We start from the raw sequence: 16,297 nt of genomic DNA on the forward strand, positions 1-16,297 counted from the left end.
CCACCCGATAAAATTCGGGTTAAAATTGAAGCGGGTCATATGAAATGTTATGCGGGCGAAACCGCAGCTGAAGAAAGCAATCCGTATCCCTCAGTCAGATTCCCATCTCCTTCGTCTTCAACCCTAGCCCCCCTCCCTCTCTCTCTCGACTTCTCTCTCACCAACGTGATCTCTCTTTCTCTTGCTCTCTCTCTCTCTCTCACTCACACAGACGGTTGCGTGGGTCTCTCTCTCTCTCTTCGGCCGTAGCTCCAAGATCAGCTTCGGCGTGGGTCTCCAAGAAGGAGGTATGTTCCTTCTCTGCCTGGATCACTATGTTGTTTCTGTTAATAGATCGATTGACTACAAGTCTGCAATATTTTTTTGCTTACGGATTTGAGGCATGTGGCTGATGATATTATGGTGGTACTGAAATGGGGTGGGTTTATGCTAGCTCTTTTGTCTTATAAGGATGTTAAATGGAATCTTATTTAGTATGGAGGAGTGATCTAGAGTTTTATAACGAAAAAAAAAATATGATATGCCCATCAACTCCTGCATGCATGTATTTAACACAATCGGATCAATCTCTTGCATATCACGAATCAAATGTGTTTGTTTGTGCGGAAAAGATGAGTACTAGAAACTGTCTTCTCTTTGTTTTATTCTTATCAAGGTAGTATACCCTGCCTATCAAGCTGTCCAAAACAAAAATTATTGAAATTTTATCACACCATCATGATTCATGGAAACATCTTTAATGAAAAACTTAAAAACTTGTTTTTACTTTTTTTATAAAAAAAACTCTTTAATGAAAAATGCTAGCCCATAAGTGATACTGAGAAGTAGAGTTTATATCGAAGACTTGGGGATTGTTGGGTTTTTTCAATCCATCTTATGGCTCATTGGGAATTCTTTTCATGCTATAGACAGATCTTGTCAAATATGCTGCTTTGGAAGGAGTAATGTTCTGTAGCAGTTAGTTTATCTTCTATTATTTGGCCATCTAGATAGGTATGGGTTCAATTGGGTTGCGTAATCTTTAGTAGTGGCTGGAGATAAAACATACTAAATCTGATCAATTGACACTCTTGACAGGTTCACATTACCCCCGTTTTGTCTTAGTATGTGAGAAGTACAGTGACCTTGCATCAACAAGAGAGTACATCAAAGTTCATAAGCCTAAAATTTTTGACGCATAGTACTTCTAAGACCATAATACAATCTTTCTTCATGTGGTTGACCCAAATACTTTAACAAGAAACCTCCAGTAAAAATGGCATATGCATGAGTAGATTAGAATCGTATTCTCAATTTTAGGGAGTTTGCAAGAATGTTGCTGATGTATCAGAATTCACTCTAGACATGCTAATGCACTTATGAAATCATATCAATCCATAGTGTGAAAAGCTAATGCATTGGACAGCCATTCTTTTAATTAGATAAAATAAACCCAGTGCTTGGCTTTCTTTGCAACAGGTGCAGAACAACACCATATACTGAAGCTGAGATTAAGGTATTCCTCAAATTCAACATGATATCTGTGGCATCTATGTTAGAATGCTGTAGGTTCTTTTATTTTTTGTTGTTGGGAAGGTGGTTTTTTTTTTTGGGGGGGGGGGGGGGGGGGGGAAGGGGAGGATACGGAACAAATCTTAAACTACTTGCGAGCTATAACTTACATTAAAAAGGAGAAAAAACTACTTTGCCAGCTATAAGCTGTTATTGGGTTATATCATCCATCAAACAGTTACGATCAAAATTTAAAATCACCGTTTCATTTTCTTTTTGACTCGTAATTTGTTGGTGGATTTGAAGGTTCTTTAGGTGATAGGCTAATGAATTCCATGTTCGCAATCTTTGTACCATATGATTCTAATTATAGCTGGTTTATGGTATTACATAGTGGTTTCTGTTTGAGTGTAGTCCGATTTGGCAAGTTATATAAAAAATTTCCTGCAGGAACCTCTTATATGGTGATTTCAAGTCAGAACTTTCATAGAATCACACTGCCATTACTCTGTGTCCAAACCTACACGTGAGAGAAAATATGAATGATCAAATCTGTTCTATTTTCCAATAGCATCAGCTTTAGGGACCTGTATCATTAATCAGGTCTACACATTCTATTTTGTTTATTGTTTATGTTATGGATGGCCTATGAGATGTAATGTAGTGGATAGATGAATGGATTTGTGAGAAAGGCTGGATGTTATATTCATGTTTATTTCTAGTTCATGAATTTATTTAAAAGGGCTGGAATATTTTCTATGGATCATAATATATAGGGACCATATGATTCGGGTCGGGTCATATGGTACTGGGTTGCGGGCCACAACGGGTCGGGCCAAATCTTTGATTGGGCGGGCTGTTGTTCAGGCCTAATTAGAATGGAGTAGGTGCCCATAGTAAAGAATTGGAAAAAATGATACGTGCACGGGGTCTGCACGGACTAGTTTGCATTGCAGTGGCAGAGTACATCTCACCCCCCATTTTCTATCCCCCGCTCTTGCTCCCCAAAGCTTTCCCCCAAAATCTCTCTCCCCCATTTTCGGTCTCTACATTTTGGGCTCCCCTTTTCGGTCCACTTGGGACCTCTCTCTTTCCTTTAAATCCGTCACTGTCAGATGTCCAAGCAACAACTCACTCCAAGCTCTATTCTTGGTCCACACTTTTACAAGGCTCTAGGACAAGAGCAACCATCTCATTTTCCTTGGAAAAGGTTGTGGAAACACAAGGCGCCTCTCAAAGCGGCTTTTTTTGTGTGGACCGCTTCTATGGGTAAGATCCTCACGACGGATAATTTGAGAAAACGAAGGGTGATCATCATGGATTGGTGTTGTATGTGTAGGAAGGGGGGTGAATCCGTAGACCACCTGTTATTACATTGTGAGGTTGCTCGAGGGTTGTGGATTGAGGTTTTCTGTCGATTAGACTTGGGTTGGGTTATGCTGGAAACAGTAGTGGCGGTACTTGCTAGCTGGACAGGTCTGAGAGGCAACAACCAGATCAAGGCAATTTGGAAGATGATTCCGATATGCATTATGTGGTGCGTGTGGCAGGAGCGCAATGAACGGACTTTTGAGGATAAAGAGAGATCAATGGAGGAGCTGAAAGTTTTCTTTTTTAGAAATCTTTGTACTTGGGCTGTTGCTGTTAGCTTTAATGGCCAAAATTTACATGACTTCCTTATCTCTACTGTTCCTACATAGTTTAGGACATTCTTTGTACTGAACGTGGCTTTTTGCCTATTCTTTGATTAATACAATTATTACTTCTCTCAAAAAAAAAATTTCTAGGGTTCCTAAGTTTTCTAGATAGTTGGTGGAATGTTAATATGCTATTCAGATCATGAAGCGACATTTTTTTGTAGCAAATTACGGGAATTTTGGCTGCTTGTATTTGGGTTTGGGTTGTATCTTATATAGTTTCCTTGAATAAAGTTCATCTGGTTTTGACAGAATGCCCAATAACTGTTTGATAGAATGCCCCATATAATTGTTTAATAGTCGGTTTTTTGTCCTACATATTTTGCGTGCCTTGGTATAATATGGGATTTTGCATTACAATCCCCATTTGAAATCCTTTTTCTCAAAACGAGTAGGAGGTTTTTGAGTGGGTTGGAGGACGGCCCGAAAAAAAAGGGGTAACATTTTTCCTTGCACGGGACTTACATAGAAGTGACAAGTCAGCCCGTGCTCAACAGTCTGTGTGCACCCTGGCTCATCGGTTAATATATAATTAACCAATGGCGATGCCGTCATATTTGATTGGTTTGGAAAGATAATATAATATTACAACTTACCACCAATAAATCCTCATCTATTCCTCCAACACATCGCCTTGGGGTAGAATCTCGAGAAGGAAATATTAAGCCCATGTCTTATCTCATATGGTTGTGCATGTGATTTTATAACTGGATTGGAACTGGTTCATAATCTGACTGAGCTGTCTCATCTGTTAATATATATTCTAATTGAAGTTTAATTATGACTGAACTTAGGTTTTGCTCTATTCAGATTGCCAGACACATAAATTGGGGTTTTTTTTTTTTTTTAATTGAAATCTTGCACATGGATGTTTAAATTTTTCTTGAAAGTGCTTTGATTGTATGTAACCTATCTTTTCAGGATAAAATATAGAGTTCTTTAGTCACCAAAAGGCATTGTTTTAGTATCTTTGAAAATCAAAATAGATAGCCTTTTGTGAAGTAATGGGTGAGGATGCGACATTGGAGTTCTCTCTCCCACAATATATACTCGCCCCATTACTTAGTGCTTCCAACTCATATTCCTTGGAAGAAGCATTAGAAAATCTTATAAAAGCTTCTAGAACCGATGTTGGCCGCAAGGACCTTGCTTCCAAGAAGATCCTGTCGACAGTTCTTCAGCTCAGTCAGTCTCTCCCTTACCCTTCTGGTTGTCACCTTCTTACTTCATCTTTAAAGCTCCTCAGAAACCTGTGTGCTGGTGAAATTGCTAATCAGGACGCATTTATTGAACAAAATGGAGTTGATGTTGTTTCCACAGTTTTGAGGTCTGCTGTGACTCTGTCCAATCCAGATTACGGGACTGTGCGAATGGGGTTGCAGGTATTGGCGAATGTATGTTTGGCTGGAGAAGAACATCAGTGTGCTGTTTGGAATTGTTTCTTTCCGGACGACTTTGTTCTCCTCACGAGAGTCCGAAGCCAAAAGACTTGTGATCCGTTGTGTATGGTTCTTTATACTTGTTGCGATGGAAGCACGAGACTGTTCGAGGAGCTTTGTAGTGACTTTGGATTGCCTATTGTGGAAGAAATTGTACGGACGACTTCTGCAGGTAATTTGGGGTTGGATTTTCATCTACATTTTTTTTTGATAAGTTGTTATTTTCATCTACATTTGTTTGTGTTTATTTGTTATCTTTTTAAACTAAATTTCTGTGTTCTTTTTCATTGGTTTTCTTAACAGTTGGTTTTGGAGAGGATTGGTTGAAGTTGATCCTTTCAAGGATCTGCTTAGAAGAACCCCACTACCCTCGATTGTTCTCCAAATTAAGCCTTGTTGGTGATGCTAATGTTGGTGAAGATACTGAATTTAAAGATGATATTTTCTTGCCAGAACAAGCATTTCTTTCTAGAATTGTATCAGAGATATTGAATGAACGGCTTGATGAGATTTTTATCCCTAATGATTTTGTTTTGTTCGTTTTTGAGATATTCAAGAGATCTGTTGGATTTACTAATTCTATTTCAAGATGCAAGTCTGGTCTTCCAACAGGCTCTGCTTCAACAGATGTTCTTGGATACGCACTAACCATTTTGAGAGATATTTGTGCCTCCAAAAGTATGGGAGGCTTAAAGGAGGAGGATTCAGTAGATGCTGTTGATATGCTGCTATCCGCTGGACTCGTAGAATTGCTTTTATGCTTACTTGGTGAGCTTGAGCCCCCAGGGATGATAAGGAAATCCCTCAAACTGGGTAAGGAGCAAGACAGAGCAAGTTCTTATCCATCAAAGCCTTGTCTTTACCAGGGATTCAGGAGAGACATTGTTGCAGTCATTGGCAATTGTGCATATGGGAGGAAACATGTACAAGATGGAATTAGGCATAAGAATGGGATTCCTCTGCTCTTACAACAGTGCGTTACAGATGAAGATAATCCGTTCTTGAGGGAATGGGGCATTTGGTGTGTGAGGAATATATTGGAACAGAATGCAGAAAATCAGCGAGTGGTAGCTGAATTGGAGCTTCAAGGTTCTGTTGATGTGCCCGAATTAACTGGACTTGGTCTCCGAGTGGAGGTGGATCCAAAAACTCGACGTGCAAAGCTTGTAAATGTCCCGTGATGAAGCTTCAAGCTGCAAAAGAGTTTTTAGATGCCTTGTTTTTTCAAGTGAAAGGGTATGCGATAGGACCAGGTTCGAGCTTGTATGTATGCAGATTTCCTTTAAATGTTAGTCTCAAAGGGTATTAGAAGATCTAGTCTATATATTTTTCTGTTTTAAGTAGCTATAAAATCAACTTTTTTGGTGGTTATGGCTTGCTATCTCAAGATTCTTTTGATAACATATAATGATACTGCCATTATCTCATCATTCTTTGTTTCTGGCGGTGTTGCCGCAAAATTTATGCTTGCATTTTACTGCAGTTACTATTGCTCGCTACCCCCAAGTGTTTTGCGAATGAATTAATCTTCGCATCAGCCACTATTTGGGAGCAGCCGTTGCACACATGACGTGTTAGACCGGGTTCACTAAGAAGTGAACTGATTTTGCCCTAAACCCCACTCACTCCCTGATCCTCCCCCTCTTCTCTTCAGCATGTCATCTCTGCTGTAACCCCTCCCCCTGGTCTCAGAGCAGTGTTCAGAGGCGAGTGGAGGCTATTTCTCGTCACCACCTACTGACACGACCTAATCCCATTCTTTCTCCGGTAAGATGACTTCGTTCACTCTTTTCCTTCTCCTCTTTTCCTAGTAATCTACTATATGTTGCACGATATTTAGACTTTATGTTGGATTTTAAGATTTTACTAAAGGGTGGTCAGCCAATAAATGGTGAGGCTGAACCTGTGATCATAGGATGTATGGTGTTCGACATTCATGCCGCACCTTCGATGTCAGCAAATCCCAAAACAACCACTTCTGCAAAGGTATTATTTTTAATTTTAATTTCTGTTTTCCCCTTATTCTTGGCTCAAAAGTATTTCAATTATGTCAATTTCTTATGGAAAAGAGCCCATTTGAGTATAGTTATTTATTATATTTTTTTAGTAATTTAATAATGTTCAAAATGTCTGTTGGTACTTACCATTTATTATAAACGCATATACAAGTTATTATTATTATTGTTATCATCATTATTATTCTTTATAGCTTTCCATTAGATATTATTAATTGACGAAGAGTTGGTTTCACTCTAAATACAAATATAGGTGTGGATTCATTTATAGCTAACTTTAACATGTGCATCAAACTGTTAAAATGATAGGAAAAGTAGTTTTTTTCTATATTTTTACACATCCACAAATGTATGTGTTATCCAGAAACTTGACTTTAGCGAGTCTGCTATTTAGGTTCGTTATGTACTTGGAGGTGTAGCAAGGAATGTTGCTGAATGCATGTCCAAGCTCGGAACAAAGCCTATTAGTGTTGTGGGTCTTGATATGGCAGGTGAGCTTTATGTTGCCATCTTTTATATTATTTTGACAGATATGTAATGCGGAAGACAATTTTTGAGAAAGTGGTATTTTTCTATATGTTCTGAGTTATGCTCTGTCATCTCATTCTATAGTTAGGACTTAGTTTAGTAAAAACTTAGCATATGGTTTTATTTTTGTAGCACATGCTACGCTTGATCTGGTACATTCCTAGTCTAATGAGATATCTCCTTTTGAGATGTTCAATGTGGTTGAATCAAATTCCTATTTCCCCAGTTTTCTTTCAGTAATAAGGTGGTTCTAAATCCAAGCACCACAGGTATGGTTTGCACCACCACACCCCACGCCTAGAGCCTCATGAGATTTCTTTGTAGAGATTGTCAGCCATTTGGTGTTGCGTCATATTAATTCTTTTCTACTCATGTCTATTTCAGTTTTAAAGTGTTTCTGAATCCTAGCACCACGGATGTGGTTGTACCACTACAGCTAAAGCACTGGCTATGGGCAAAATTGTTTTATACTAATCATCCCCCAAATGAATTCTTCAAAGCAGTTCCCAAATTGTTGGACCTATGATGACAGCAACGGGTTTATTGAAGCCACACACAAGGCATTAGCCGAAGAGCATGCACAGAGGCATGAACTATCATGGGAGGCAGCCACAGAACGGTTCCTGAAGGTTACTGAACTGGACCAAGTTCATGCTGGGAAGCCGTCAAATATTCCTCAAAAGAACTTTATGTCTACGTCTTTCAATTTTTAATGGAGGATGCATCAGCATATGAAGCATGATTCACCAAGGATTGAATAATAAGGTTGCCGCTCTTGTTGCTCTTTTTAGCTGAAATGAACAAAAGAAACAGAAGGGGCCCTTTGGGTGGGGGGTGGGGGGGGGGGGGGGGGGGGGGGGAGAGAGAGACGTATTTCCCACTAAGTGATTGCCTAGGGGACTGCTTTTTCTATAATTGCTATATAATTATGCAACACCTACCTTGCTCCTTGTGATAAATTGTACTTTTTTCTTACGTATCTTCTGACTATAACATGGTGTAGAAACTTCGACAAGGTAGAGAACATTGGTGATGATATAAAATAATTTTGCTGAGAAGACACTATGACCAATTACAAAGTTGAACTTTTCTTAGTTCCATTCAAGCAAATGGTCCTGTGATTGAATGTAGCCGTATCAGGTCATCATATTATGAGAACTAGTTTCCATTATATAAGATTTGTAGCACTTGGATGATGTATCCTGATTACAGAGTGAAGAAAGCATTTTCTAAATGTTATAGAAAAAAACATTCAACGAGAGTAATTGAAAAGTGAGAACTTCCAGAGAAAGGCATCGGTTCAAACTTACACAGTCACCGAATATAGATACATGCCGTTGTATGCTAAAACATATCTTAGACAATGAAGTAAGGATGCAAAGCAAATTGAGCCTTTTCATCCCCGTTGTAGATTAATTAGTACCACAAAAATCTGGTCATGGAGGTGAATCACCATAAACATGTCTAGATTTTCCGTGGAATTAACTTACAATATTCATCTCAATATGTACAAAGATGAGTGCATGCTTAGCAACCACATACCAAATTCCAGTTATATTATAACTAAATATATGAGTTTTCCAAATATATAGTCTCTATGTTTTCTTACAATGGCAACCACAAGAAATTCCCACTCCTCCACAAATAACAGTGAAACGACCCATAGTTGCATTCATCACAAACTTGAACCAGTATGCAAGGGCGCACGTAGGTGTCACAGATTACACACTTCCCATCACATTTCTCACAAAGGTGTCCAATAGCAATTCCCGACTGCTTTGGGCACATAATCAAATGTGGATGATGCTTGGCCATGCTTTCTTCGACAAGCTCTAAAGTAAAGAGCAGATAAAAATTAATGCATTGAATTTTTTTAGTAGAATTACGTAATCAGAAAGTAAAAAAATCTCAAATACAAACAAAAAAGAACATTGCAAATATATCTGTTTTATGTGTAATGGCAACCACATACCCTAAAACAAGTACTGTAAACACTGCAAATATAAGACCTGTACATTTAAATAATTTGTTATGAGAGAGTGACATCACGCAGGCATGCTGCCAACTGGGAAGCTGTCTTTAAGCCTATTTATAGGCATGTCATGGCAGCTCTAGCAAAACTAGTGTTGGTAAAAGAGCTTGTTCCGATTTTAATAAGGTATAATACCCTTATTCTCATTTGGCATGTAATTGGCATAGAATCAATTCCAAATATTCTCATTTCGGGAGAAAATAAAAGAACAGAAAAAACCACTAGTTCTAGAAATTAAAAACAAATTAATATGGTAAGCAAAATAAATGTTTTGCTTCCGTAAGAATTTCAGGGGATTTTGATCTTCCTGCTGTTCTTTTCAATCCTTTTCATTAATTTTCAACAAGCCGAAAACATGGAAATGATTGATCACAGAATATAGTCAAGAGAACACTTAAGACCTCAAAGCTAATTCCTAAAAGTAGAAATATTTTGCAAATTAAGATGCATATCTTGTGATACTTTGAAGCACAAGAAACTATACAACACAGAAAGTCTAATGCACAATAAACTAAACACCAGTAGAAAGAATATGAAAAAAATAAAAAAGAATAGCTATTGTTTTCCATCTTAAGAATTTCATGAACAACTGGCTTAGAATAAAAAGTTATCTAGAAGTTACTCCACACAAGATGGAGCACAAACAGAACAAAAAGAAAGACTTCTTGCTAAAATAGTAAGGAGGTACTTGAAAATTTAAATCCATTGCAAATTAATAGCAGAGAACATTAATTTGAGGATTTAAAGTTTAAAAGAAAAAAAAAAGTAAGTGGAGCTTCAATAACAACAAGCATTAAACTGCAATCAACCTCCCAAAATAAGTTGAACTTGCTGAGGAACAAAATATCATGCAACAATTGAAACAAACAAGCATCAAAAGTCTTAAAAGACTTGTCAAGTTTATGTAACGAAATGTTGCAAGTCAAGCAGTTCTGTTTGGTATAAGTGAATCATTGAATGCTAGCTCACAATTAGTCAAACAACAAAATTATTTTTTCATTTGTTCATATCATATCACAGTATTCATCACAATAAAATTGTGATGTCAAAAGCAGTTTGATCATGCTTATCCTCATCATCTTAATATTAACCATTCTCATTTCCAAAAATAGTTTGTTTCCACCATATCTTAGGATGTTGCCACATACAAACACACTCATCTTGAAAGACCACAAAACTGACCAATTTCGCATAAATCATTCATCTCAAAACCTATAGATTATTTAAAAATATATCACCACACAGTATAATATGTGCTAAATTGCAAAAGAGGGTATATATATATAAAACCTAAAAAAAAGAGGCATCTATGGATACATCCGTCTACAAATCCTAATTCTTGCAAAATTACAATAAAAAAAAAAATTCAATTCGAATATTTGATCATAGGTGAAGTAAAATAGATGACTCGGTAAGAAGAAATAGAAAGTGGAATAAGAAACGATGGCTAAAACAATCTAAGAATGTGGAATAAACAAGATATTAATTTTATTTTGGTTTTCTTCAATTTCTCAGCAACCAAATAGATAATACTATGAAATTAAAAAAATAAATGTAAACAAGGAGAGAGAGGGTGAGCGTTGGATGCGAAGAAATAAACACAATGAGAGATAGCGCTCGATGAACCGCTGCTTCCAGTGACTTCAACTCGAAAGTGACAAAATAAACACAAATGAAAAATCTATAACAGAGGAAAAAAATACTATGTTGCCTATATTTTCTTGACGACAATGAACAAAACATTAAAAAAAATAGAGCTCATGAACTCACGAGCAAAGGCACGGTGTTGGACAGATCGACCAGCGAACGAGAGGTAGCGCTGGATAGAGGGAGGGGCGAAGCGTGGTGGCATTGGGCAGAGGGAGTACTGTTGCGGATGGCGTTGGGCAAGCGACACGGGTGCTGTAGACGCAGGATGAACCTAAAATTCGAAAGGAATAATCTTATAACCGGTCGGGCTGACCTCCACCCAAAAATAGCCCTCCAATAATTTGATGACACGTACACTTTCCATTTATACTACAATAGAACTGCACCGTACAGAAAAAACACCTCTCACACTCAGATCTCCCCCTCTCAGATTTCTTCTGTCCAGCTCTTGGGTCCTCCCTCTCAAATTTGTAGCCTCGCAGCCCATCCTAGCCCGATGCCCACCTCTCCACCATCGCTCAGAACCTTCATCGGCGAGCTTCCTCTCAGGCTTTGGTCTGCGTGGGAATACTTGCAGAAAAAAATATGCTTGTGACAACTAATTAGCTACTTTTCCTTTTTAACAATAATTTAAGCTATTGTACGTAGGGTTGTCAAATCGTGTTAATGGGTCGTGTTCGTGTCGTGTCAAATCGTGTTAACGGGTCATATAGGTCAACCCTAACCCGACCCGTTAAGCTTATCGTGTCAAAATCTCAAACCCTAACACGACCCATTAACATAACGGGTCGTGTCGTGTCAACCCGTTTTGACCCATTAATAAATATTACGAAATATATATTTTTTATAAGTAAACAAATAAATTAAGAAAATATTACGAAATAGGTTAATACGACACAATACAACTCATTTTAAACTATTTATATAAATAGGTTGAATAGGCCTGAAATTAACCTTTTTAACCTGATTAAATTTAGCATAATTTTATATAAATGTTAAAATTACAATATCTATAAAAATTATAAAACTAATTATAAGTCCAAAACTACAATCCAAATAATAAAAATATCGAAATTGAAATTCTAACAATTTTATTTTTAGATATAAGGGTATAATTGTAACTTTAATTTTCTTAACGTGTCATAACGGGTTATAACGGGTCAAAACGGGTTAACCCGTTATCAACCCGTTAAGCAATCGTGTCTTAACGGGTCAACCCGTTTTGACCCGAACTCATTAAGGCTAAACCCTAACCCGCTATTATCGTGTCGTGTTCGTGTTGGGTTAACGGGTCGTGTGACATATTGCCACCCCTAATTGTACGTTCCATACAACTTTGATGGTTTATGCCTTTTTGTTTGCAACATTATCTATATTGGGTACCTTTCTCTTCTAATATCGGAAGAAGGTGGCTAATTATCTGGATTGTTATAGCTTTTGGAAGCAAACTACAAAGCCAAGCAGTCCACAAAAAGAACATGCACGACTACTGGCGCAAGTTGCTACTATTAGCATGCAGAATAATATGATAAAAACTTATAAAAGAATTAGATAGAAGGGAAAAATTCAGGTTATCTCTAAATTTAATTTCTCAACCTTCACTTGGACAATGTTATGAGAAAAATCTCTTATTGATGAGGTGTGGCTGAGGGGAATAAGGTGTCTAAGATCGGCCATGAAAGTTGCCCAATAAGCCCGATACACCATCTGTGGAAGATAAATCCAGACTAGGAAAGAACAGACCCATATAAAAAAAAAAAAAAAAAAAGACCCATTGGGAAAAACTTAAATTCAAAGCTTACCATGTAAGTGGCTAAAGACGACGGTGATAGACAACGGTGAGCACGATGGTGCTAAAGTGAACTCCTGCGGCGATGATGAAGGCTTGAACAATAGAGGGCTGCTGGAGCTTGATTTTGATCGGGTGAGAAATTAAAATGGTTCCAATTCATGAAAGATCTAGTGTGATGAGGTTCATTGTGATTTAGGTAGAATTACTGACGTGGCAAATTATCATTGAAGGCTGTTAAAGCTAGAGGACTAGCCCGACCACTCTAAAGCGGTTCCCAATTTGAAATGCATTGGTTATTTGGGTAAAAGGAGCATTTTTTACTTTTTACCAAAAAAAAAAAAAAATTGACACGTAGAGTGTGCTACAGATCAGTCATAAACAGTGGCTGATCTATAGCAAAACTCTTTGCGAATTCAAAAACCTTGGTATTCTGCCAAGGGATTGGACAACAGTCATCCAGATGCTGCATCGCATACCTTCGTGATTCGGTAGGGGCAGAAGACAAATATTAGTCCCGATGCTTCCGCAATGTAACTTTTTCTACAATTGCAATTTGCAGGCCAAGCTTTTGAATTATTGATCTGTTTCTTGGAGTTTAATGTTTGTGGGTGTGTTGAGATATATCAACTGGTGTCAATGGCGCAAGCTTTCTGCTTTAACGAAATGGAGATTGTAATTCAATGTTAGGTTTTAAAATTTGAAGGGAAATGCTAAGGTTCGGTTTGGTCCCTTAAATTTTTTATCTCAAATTTAAAATTTTTATCTCATCATTATAACTTTTCCAAATTCTTGTATAAAATATAATAAATAATTTAATTTTTTCTTAATTTTTTTAAATTTTAAAACAATAATACTATTAAAATTTAATATTTTATCTTAAAATTCAAAATTCCAATCTTACTACCAAACCATACCGATGATGTGCAGCGTTGAAATGTACCGATAGTGACTGCATCTCAACAATCAACACAAATTGATGAGGGGTGGCTGGCTCTTCGTACTCGATTAAGATTTTCTATTTGGCAGAGTAAAAGAACTCTACTACCAATTTCTTATTGAATCTCCTTATTTTCAACTGGGTATAGACACAAATATTATTATTAGTATTATTGATTAAAACAAATAGCTTCTAGTAGTCTTAAAAAAATATGTTAGAAAAAATTATATCAGAATATACAGCGGAAGTGATATTACCTCATCGGAAATATCTTAGATCTAGTGTAGTTGTTCCACGGATTTTCCGGCATCGTTAATCGTTTGAAATCATCCAGTCGATGGTAGAATGTGCTACGTGATAATATACCAGAGCAACACCCACATATTCCACAGCCTATATGCCGGGACTAGAGAGAACCATTTGAGAGAGTGATAGCTTGTTGATTCAAAAATGTCTCATCCAATTTAGGGAAGGGGCTATACATAGCCATTCTAAGTGTAACCCCTGGCTAGCCATTAAGGGCCAGCCATCAAGGCTCATGAAGTAGCTTTTAAGCCACTTCATAACCCCCAAGAGAAAATGAAAAGGTACCTACTATGGGTGCCCCTTTCTTACATCTCTCACTCGCATATAGTGGGCAATACCCCAGGTCTGCATCTCTCAATATGTTCTCAATTTTGTTCAAATTGGCAAATAAGCCGTGCGACCATCGAGCGCAGCTGTAAAAGAAAAATTGGGAGCACTATACCAAATCTCTCCAAAAGAAGACCAGTATAGCAACATCCCTTAAAGTGTCTTGTTATGTCCCAACTCATTTGGTCACATCAGACTAAGCATCCCTAATCCCTCTCGAGTACAAATAACTCAGAGTAATGCTCAATCTCCATAAAACATAATGTACTTACAGCTATATCGCAACTCCTAAGAAGCAACATAACTTGTCGGCAATAAGTACACACAATTATCGATGTGTTACCAAATAGTCTTCCCGTCGCCCTCATGTTATTCAGTTTCAGTTCAGTCGCTTTCCCAACAATGTCTCTTTAGATCGCATCATTCATGGCCATAGATAACATGCCAAAGTAGCTGACACTAAAACATCAACCTTATGACATAGTCAAAAGTCTCCTAAGGGCATAAATAAATTAAGGTCATTAATTATGACCTTCAAGACTCACACGATGAGGAAACATGGATCCATTCACTCACCTCTACTATTGGTCGCTAAAGCACATGTAGTATGAAATACATGTTACGGTGAAATTCTCTTTCCAAAGAAAGAGCGTATATCTTATCTCAATACACTGTACAGATCTTAGTGTAGTTGCTATCTTAGCGCCTAACCTGAATCCCTCCATTTGCTCGCTATCCAGAGAGCCAAAGAGGATCTCACATATGGCTAAACCACAGGCTACATGGATTGTGGGTAACCATGTATGGTCCTTAGACCTCATCTTTGCTCCCGCTAAGGAGACATATTTTATGTGTCTCTAAACAAGTTCCAAAAGACACATTGTCTCATCTTTGCTCACTATCCATTTGTAGCGCCAAAGGCGATCGCTGGTGTGAGTGAGCCGATCTAAGACTGTCGACATATCTTTTTCACCATAACTACCAAAATTATGGTGAATGTGTGTGCTTGCCAAAAATGCTTCTAGCCATACCACGTGATCCTAAAACACATCAGTGTCACGTGCATGACGAGCAATACGATGACGGAGAGAAATCACATAGTCAACTAAAAAAAAATCAAATCACAACTCTCAAGTAAAGTTTTAGGACCATTTCTCTCTGTGCGCATTCTCATGTATAGTAACTTTCCAAAACATGCACCTTCCAAAACACTCTACTTTTATGTATAAAAGTCATTAGCACAACTATGAAGTCAGCGAAGACTCATCGCGAATCTCATTGAGGTCAAACTCACAATTTTAAATCTTTGATTCTAGTCAGCAAGTCCTACCTGCGACTTTTAAGAATCTTCAATGTGACCTCAAATGTTATTCAGCAAACTAAATTTGTGATTTCAAGGTTTTGATATGAATCTCTTGTACTCAATAAAAAAAACATGTGAGATAACCAAAATTTATTTTTCTTTTAAGGGTAAAGCGATTAGGGCCTTTGCCCACAAAGACAATCACAATAGTCTAGTCATTACTTTTAACGACAATCGCATCACAAACTCACTTAATCAAGTAAGCCATAGTTACCATCTAACAAGATCTCAACCTCTAACTCCCATGAGCAAACCACAATGGAAACACCAAATTGTATACAAGGCAAAACTAGATTCTTTAGTATTTTCCATCTCATTAATTGTCTATGGATTTTGAACAAGAGCTCTTAGAAACTATTTTTCTCATTCAAAGTCTCACAAGACGTAAAGTCTTAACTACTTTTTACAAACCCACATCCATCACCTTGTAGTATGGAAAACCTCTCATTAGACGACAATTAATAATCTAAGACAACCAGATCATCATCTCTTAGTAGAGACATTTTTCTAAGACCGTCAACAGCTTTCAAAGAACCCCACTTTATTCAATAGGTCGTTAATAAAAAACGACTAAGTATATTGGGTATCTTTGAGTAGATGGTTCGTTTAGGTCGCATGTAAACAGTACTAGCAGCATTCATTTGCTTTTTGTACTAAAACAATACAAGCAACAATCATGTGCTCACAGTACTTGCACCTAAACATCACAAAAACTTAACC

General features: G+C 37.4%; 1 protein-coding gene across 22 annotated transcripts; it reads left to right on the forward strand.

Annotated features, from left to right (window-relative positions):
• Positions 1–35: 35 nt before the first annotated feature.
• LOC122301321 (ataxin-10) lies at positions 36–8,228 on the forward strand. 22 transcript variants are annotated; one of them, XM_043112577.1, is made up of 8 exons: positions 36–287; positions 1,459–1,495; positions 4,110–4,799; positions 4,931–6,394; positions 6,488–6,613; positions 7,037–7,133; positions 7,397–7,439; positions 7,555–8,228. In XM_043112577.1, exons 3-4 carry the CDS (start codon positions 4,193–4,195, stop codon positions 5,806–5,808), a joined length of 1,485 nt encoding a protein of 494 aa, XP_042968511.1. In that variant the 5' UTR covers positions 36–287; positions 1,459–1,495; positions 4,110–4,192; the 3' UTR covers positions 5,809–6,394; positions 6,488–6,613; positions 7,037–7,133; positions 7,397–7,439; positions 7,555–8,228. The 22 variants fall into 22 exon arrangements, with proteins under 22 accessions (XP_042968511.1, XP_042968513.1, XP_042968520.1 ...); XM_043112579.1 differs by lacking the exon at positions 7,397–7,439 and having other exon boundaries at positions 4,931–5,915; positions 6,111–6,394; XM_043112586.1 differs by lacking the exon at positions 7,397–7,439 and having other exon boundaries at positions 4,931–5,915; positions 6,282–6,394.
• The last annotated feature ends 8,069 nt before the right edge of the window (positions 8,229–16,297 follow it).

Source organism: Carya illinoinensis, chromosome 2 (assembly GCF_018687715.1).
Source record: "Carya illinoinensis cultivar Pawnee chromosome 2, C.illinoinensisPawnee_v1, whole genome shotgun sequence".
Classification (NCBI taxonomy): domain Eukaryota; kingdom Viridiplantae; phylum Streptophyta; class Magnoliopsida; order Fagales; family Juglandaceae; genus Carya; species Carya illinoinensis.

Bases quoted from the DNA above. Each gene is read 5' to 3' on its own strand.
- LOC122301321 (XM_043112576.1), top strand. From the start codon at position 4,193: ATGGGTGAGGATGCGACATTGGAGTTCTCTCTCCCACAATATATACTC. The intron at 4,800-4,930 runs GTAATTTGGGGT...TTTTCTTAACAG, and splicing joins TGTACGGACGACTTCTGCAG to TTGGTTTTGGAGAGGATTGG.